The 6,802-nt window shown below is 64.4% G+C and overlaps 1 protein-coding gene across 1 annotated transcript; it reads left to right on the forward strand.

The window, feature by feature from the left end:
- The first annotated feature begins 7 nt into the window (after window positions 1-7).
- REEP6 (receptor accessory protein 6) lies at window positions 8-4,086 on the forward strand. The gene is made up of 5 exons (XM_006904056.3): window positions 8-184; window positions 2,827-2,920; window positions 2,998-3,136; window positions 3,240-3,408; window positions 3,904-4,086. Exons 1-5 carry the CDS (start codon window positions 70-72, stop codon window positions 3,939-3,941), a joined length of 555 nt encoding a protein of 184 aa, XP_006904118.1. The 5' UTR covers window positions 8-69; the 3' UTR covers window positions 3,942-4,086.
- Window positions 4,087-6,802: the final 2,716 nt, after the last annotated feature.

Raw genomic sequence — 6,802 nt, forward strand, 5'->3', positions numbered from 1 at the left:
CCGCGCGCGGGGGCCGGTGCGCGGGGCTGCGTTCGGTCTCGGGCTGCCAGCGTCGGGCCCGCCGGTGCCATGGACGGCCTGCGGCAGCGTTTCGAGCGCCTTCTGGAACAGAGGAACCTGGCCACCGAAGCGCTAAGGGCGCTCGAAGCCAGGACCGGTGTCGACAAGCGGTACTTGGCCGCGGGTGAGCCGGCCAGGGGCTCTCGGCGATGCCGCCCCCGATTCACCGACGGGCACACTGAAGCCCTGGAGCACCCCGGCCTCGGACCTGCCACCCTCCTGCCGGCCCTGGCTGCGGGGTCCGGGCCGGATGGCGGGGCATGACCCGCTGTCTAGTGGGGAGACCGAGATCTCGGCTGGGGGTAACGGGGGGGGTCGTGGACCTAAACCTCCCGTGTGCCCGCCACCCCTCTCTCGCCCTCGCCGTGAGACCTCGGGCGCGGGCCACCCCTTTTCTTGGCTCCCGCAGCACCCCCACTTAGGCCCTCGGGTCTGGAGGCCATCCTCTGCCCCTTCCTTCGGGGCGCTGGGTGCCCGCCAGGCCAAAGTCCGGTTCTTCCAGTCGCCCTGCCGGCCTCGGGGGAGGAGAGGGCAGATAGGGAGCCAGTGCCCTGAGTGTCGCCACCCCCTTCCCGGATGGATCCCAACCTGAAAGCCAGTGTAGAGATCTCGTTTTCCCGAGGGGATGGTCTCTGCCAGGAGGGAAGGGTCACAGTCCACCTCTGCTCCCTCTGTTTTCCCGTTGGTCGCCCCCATCCCTGGCCCGCCCTCTCCCCTCCCTGCTCAGTGGCTTTGGCCCACTGCGCCTGAATAGTCGAGTTGGAGCTGGGTTGTCCATCAGCTGTGCTGGGGTTGGGGAAAGGTAGGTCGCCCGCCCCTCCTGTGACTTCCACTCCAGTCCCTCCTCTTCCTTTCCTCAGTGGCCCGGGCTGTCCCCTGCTACTTTCCGAAACTGTCTAGTAGGCACCGGACCGATGCCTTCCTTCCCTCTTTGGCTGTGCTCCAGGCCCATCCACCTTGCCACCTCTTCCAGGAAACCCCCCTGGAATGAACCACGAGGGCGAGGGCGGCTCTGGGTGAGGACAGTGCTAGGCGTTTTGAGCACTTTCTGTGCGCAGCTCCTGGGAGTCCGCTTTTCTCCCAGTCGCCCACCAACTGGGCGATCCCCATGCCAGGCAGCCCCGGGAGGGTCCAAAATCTGTGCCTCCAGCTTCCTGGTGCCCAACTCATGCTGGCTTGGGCCCTGCCCCTGGGAGCAAGCCATTGACCTTCCGCCTAGTTTTCCACATCCCCGGTACAAGTGGGTGGGGAATTTAGGTCACAGAGCACAGGGGAGGGGCCTGTCAGGGAGGCTGGCAGTCACAGGGAGGAAACTGAGGCCGGAGACTCAGGGGTCCCGTGGGAGGCTGCCCCTGCCACCTGCTCTGTCTGGAGTATCCATGAGGAAGGGAGGTTGAATTACCCCCCCGCCTCCCCTATCCAAGGTCATCCTCCCAGTTGCTGAGGTTGCAGGAATGGGGATTGAGAGGGAGTGCCTTGGGAGAGCCGCTGCTCCCCGACTAGCAATTTCCTGAGAAGGGGTGACGTTCCCCCACCTTTGGGTGCCACCTACCCCAGATGGCCATCTCCCCACGCCCCCCCCTCCCCTGCCCATAACAGGCGGGAACCTAGAGGAGCCGCTGGGGAGGCCCCTCCCACTCCTGACCCCAGACTCTGGAATAAGAAAGGTAGAGGGAAGCGTGTGGGTGACGCTGCCCTTTGGCCCACTAGTGGCCTCTATCTCTCTGCAGATAAGAGCCTGGGGGCCGGGCGGGGAGGCAGGAGGCTGTAAATTCTCCCCAGTGACCCTAGGCAAGCCCCCTCCCCCAGCTTGTTTACTTCTGGCCATTGCGTGAGACAGAACGGGGATGCACAGAGACACACACACACAAGAAGCGCTTCATAAGATAGATGACAGTGACCGTCATCGCTTTTGGGGTGGCTGCCCCAGCCCCACAGGCTTCTCCTCCAGCCTCACCTCTGGGAGTGTTTTCGTGACCCGAGGCTCCTCTGTAATGTGTGGAGAGGGCGAGTCCTCCCTGTCGAACCCCACAACAACCCTGGGAGGCAGCCCATAGACAGATGGGGACACTGAGTCTCCAAGCAGCGAGAGACTTGCTCAGTGTCACGTGGCGAGTGAGCGGCAGAGCAGAGGGCTCTCCGAGGTCTGGGGACTCTACCACCCTTTGCCGCCTCCCACTAAGACCAGGGGTCTCAAGCGGGGCCACGCTGCCCTGTCAGGACACCTGGCGGTGTCTGGTGACATGTCTGATCGTCTGACTGGGGGTGCTCCTGGCATTGAGTGAGTGGAGCCAGGGAGGCTGCTCAACCCCCACAGTCAGCAGTGCCGAGAAAGAGACACCCTACACTAAGATAGTTTAAAACGCTGCTGCTTTCGCCCGTTCCCCAGCAATCTCATCTTGACTGCTTTTAGATTTTCCTCCCATTGCTTACAGTCAGACACTGGTGTCTTGTGCCCAGCCCCACCTATAGGGCCTGAAGCGATCGCTTGTTCATTCAGCAAACCTTTATTAGGCAGGACCTTATACACACCTGGGCAGAGGTCCCTGCCTACCTTTGGGGATCCCTCAGTATCTGCTAACCAGGTGCAGAGCCGAGACTCGGGATTCAGGGCCACAGTGGGGGGCGCCCTGGTGCTGCGGGGGGACACGTGCTGGAGGGGGTGGTGGCTGAGGCTTGTGGCAGGGATGACGAGGGTGAGCTGCGTGTGCCGGGCCAAGAGGGGGCCCGGGGCCCGCACCCGCCCACTGCGCCTTCCTGCTTCAGGAGCCGCCACTCTGCTAAGCCTGTATCTTGTGTTCGGCTACGGGGCGTCTCTGCTGTGCAATCTCATCGGCTTTGTGTACCCCGCTTATGCTTCGTGAGTGCCCAGGGCTGTTGGGAGGGGGGAGCGTTGGGGGCTCCGCGGCCGCTGACCCCACCGCGCCCTCCCCGCAGGATCAAAGCCGTCGAGAGCCCAAGCAAGGAGGACGACACTGTGTGGCTCACCTACTGGGTGGTATACAGCCTGTTCGGGCTTGTCGAATTCTTCAGCGATCTACTCCTGTCCTGGTTCCCTTTCTACTACGTGGGCAAGGTGGGCCACCCGGCTGCCTCCCGGGGAGGGGATGCGCACGGGGGCGGCCGGGGCCGCGGAGTCAGGGTGCGCGTGTGACCCTGCCCCCACTCCCCCCCCACAGTGCGCCTTCCTGTTGTTCTGCATGGCCCCCGGGCCGTGGAACGGGGCCCACATGCTGTACCGTCACGCCATACGCCCGCTGTTCCTGAAGCATCACGAGGCCGTGGACAGCGTCGTGAGAGAGCTCAGCGGGCAAGCATTGGACATGGCAGCCGGCTTCACCCGGGACGGTGCGTGCTCGCGGCCGTGGGGCCATCCGTGTGTCCCTGTCTGTCTGTCGGTCTATCCACCTCCCCGACTACGATGCCGCCTCTGGCGTCTGGTCGCTGGGATGTGATGCTCTGCCTTCCCCTCTCACTGTCCACCTCTCTCCCCCATGCTTTCGGGAACCAGTCCTGCGGGCCCTGGCCCGCAGCAGAGCTCTCGTCACCCCAGCGGCTGTGGCGGTGGGCCCCCCGCTGTCCCCGGAGCCGGCTGTAGGTAACCCCCACCCAAGGAAGTAGGACATGTGTGTGTGTGCGCACGCGTGTGAGTTTGTATGCGTGTGCACATGTTCCTGTGCGTGCGTGTGGGTCATCTGCTCCTGCCAGGATGGCCGCCAACCCCTTGACTGGACCCCACCCTGGCCCCCAGCGACCTCTGTCTCACTGTCCAGCAGCTGAGCGCAGCCTCCCGGTCCGAGGCTGCGGCCAGACCTGCCTCACCCCCGTGGCCCTCTCTTGCAGCCAAAGTAAACTCGAGCCAGGGGCAAAAGGACAAGTGAAGTCCCCGCCCAGCCCCCGCACGGACCTGCCAGCCGATCAGCAGAAGGATGCAGCGTCCCCCAAGTCCCCCAAGTCCTCCACGGATTCCTCGACGAGCTCACCAGCCGAGTCCCCCGCTGTCACCTCCTCCGCAAGCCAGCCAGTTCCCGGGAGCTCCTCACGCACCACCTCCCAGCCGCAGTCCCAGGCTCGCTCCCCGGCCACCAGCTCTGCCAGTGGCTCCAAGCTGCCCAGCAAGTCGCAGGCCGGGCCTCGGTCGCGAGCCGCTCGGTCGCGAGCCAACTCGTCCAGCCAGCCCCAGGCCCCCAGCCAGCAGCGCTTCCGGCCCTCAGCCACCTCCTTGGGCCCCTCCCAGCCGGCCCACCGGTCCTCAGTCTCCATGCAACGGCCCAGCAGCTCCAGCCAAGAGCCCCCCGTTGGGCAGACCCCCAGTGACACCTCCATCCCCATGCAGACCCCCAACAAGACCTCCAGCGAGCCAGGGGACTCAGCTTCGAAGACCTCCAGGTCCAGCAAACAGTCTCAGAAGGGGTCCCCGGCGCAGCCCCCCACCGGCAGCGTGGTGCTTGAGCAGCCGGGCTCAGGCCAATCCGAGTCTCCTTTGGAGTATACCTCAGAGTCCACCACTGAGGTCACTTGCAGCTGGCCCCGCCACCACCCCTGGCTCCGATACCTGCAGCACTGCTGGCGGCTGAAACACCTGGCCGGCTAGGAGAGGGCTCAGTAAAGCTCATCTGGCCCTACCTCCTGTCTCGGTCTGTCTCGGGCTGGGGCCTGCGGGGAGGGCTTTGCCTCCTCGCATCGGGAGAGGATGCTGTGTGCCCCACCTTTTCAGGCGAGGAAACCAAGGCCCGGAATCGGGGTCTCGCCAAGTGGCTGAGATGAGAATTCAGGTTCAAGTCCTTTACCCGGGAGGGGCCCCGGAAAGCTGCAGTAGGGAGCAGGGACCTAAGATGGGGAGCGGAAAGAGCCGGAGAAGTGGGTGTGGCCCAGCCCCGAACAGCTGTGGGCCCCTGGGGCTCTGGGAGCCTGTGTTCAGTGCACCCCTGAGACTGCCCGCCCAGGTGCCCAGGGAGCCGGAGACCCCGCCCCACCACCGTGGGTCGCCGAGGAGCAGCGGCCGTTCATGCCAGCCAGCTTCCCCGGCAGGAAGCGAAGAGGCCCGGGGGCTGGCAGGCAGGCCAGGCTGGCACCCCTGGGAACTGGGAGGGGGTGCTGGGAACTCCAGCACCCTGTGCTTGGTATCTGTTGTGAGGCCAACACGAGCCGGATCGTAGAACCAGGCAGAGACGGGATACACAAGGAAGGTGACAGCTTGGTGCATGGCTATAGCTGCACTTCCCCGGCAGGAAGCGAAGAGGCCCGGGGGCTGGCAGGCAGGCCAGGCTGGCACCCCTGGGAACTGGGAGGGGGTGCTGGGAACTCCAGCACCCTGTGCTTGGTATCTGTTGTGAGGCCAACACGAGCCGGATCGTAGAACCAGGCAGAGACGGGATACACAAGGAAGGTGACAGCTTGGTGCATGGCTATAGCTGCACAAAAACTGACAGTATTTAAATAGAGAATGCCCCATGCAAGTACAGATTCCTGGAGGCAGAGCCCCAGGACGAAGCTGGGGGCAGGGCAGGGGTGGAGCTGAGCCAGGACGTGGTCTCAGGGGGGCAGGTGGCTGGAGCGAGCTCCACCTTGAGCCTGGGGGCCGGATCTTGTACCCCGGGGAAGGATCTGTAGCGGAGGCCCCCCTCACTCGCAGCTAGGTGGGGCTCGGGGTCCCCCAGGTCCGCCCCCACTGCAGTTCCGCTACTCCGCGTTTCGAGTCGGTCACAATGCCTGGTGCAAACGCAAGAGGCGGGCCAGCGGGACGAGGCACATGCCAGGCCCTCCGGGGGGGCCCCCCAGGCTCTTCTCAACCCCCATGATTTTGTCCCAGAGACGCTGGGCCACGTCTGGAGACACTTCTATCTTCTGCCTAAACACAACACATCAGCCACGTTCCACCGTCCTATGACGCGTCCTGCCTCTCAGTCCTGGGCGGGCCCAGCTTTGTCCCCAGCTGATGGTGGCCCCGTCCACCGGGGACAGTGCACGCAGCCACCGGCGCCACGGCCCGCGGTCCTCATGCTTGAGAACCGCAGCAAGGGAGGGGGAGCACCAAGCGCTGCTGCCGAGCGGGGGTCCACATCGTTCATTCAACCACCCAGCGGATATTGAGCGCCTGCTGTATGCCAGGCCCTGCTCCAGGAGTGAAGGGCACAGCAACGACCCAGAGAAAGAAAAATCCCTGCTCCTGGGGATTGCGGAGGTGACAGGTCACAGTCAGCAAAATGTATAACACATCGGAGGGAGGTGAATGTCATGGGAATGCAGCCAGGAGTTGGGGGGGGCGGTGGGCAGGTCGGGGCTGCAATGTCAGGGTCAGAGAAAGGCCTCTCCAGGGAAGCAGGAGTGGCATTTGAGCAGACGTGCAGGTGAGGCCAGGTGTCTTGTGAAACTTGGAAGGGGGGAGGGGCATCGGGGCAGAGGGAAGGGCCTGTGTGAAGGTCCCAAGGCCACGCCCAGCGGGGCACATGGGATGGGGAGGCCAGATAGGTGGGCCGGAGTGCGAGAGGGAGAGAGAGGTGAGTCCCCTGGGCAGGGCGTTGCAGGTACCTGGAAGGTGAGCTTTTACTCCAGGATGGAAGATCTGCCTGGAGGGAGGGAGGGTAATCATTAATGAACCTCCATCCCGCTGAGAGGTCCACAGGGCGTTGGGCATGGGGACCTCTGAATCTGCTTATCGCTGGTCCAGCTGTTTAAAGAATGTGGTGTGGCCGAGGCCTGGGGGAGGAGATGTGGGTGCCGGGCTCGCTCTGCACCTGGC

This window comes from Pteropus alecto, unplaced genomic scaffold, assembly GCF_000325575.1.
Source record: "Pteropus alecto unplaced genomic scaffold, ASM32557v1 scaffold30, whole genome shotgun sequence".
NCBI lineage: Eukaryota > Metazoa > Chordata > Mammalia > Chiroptera > Pteropodidae > Pteropus > Pteropus alecto.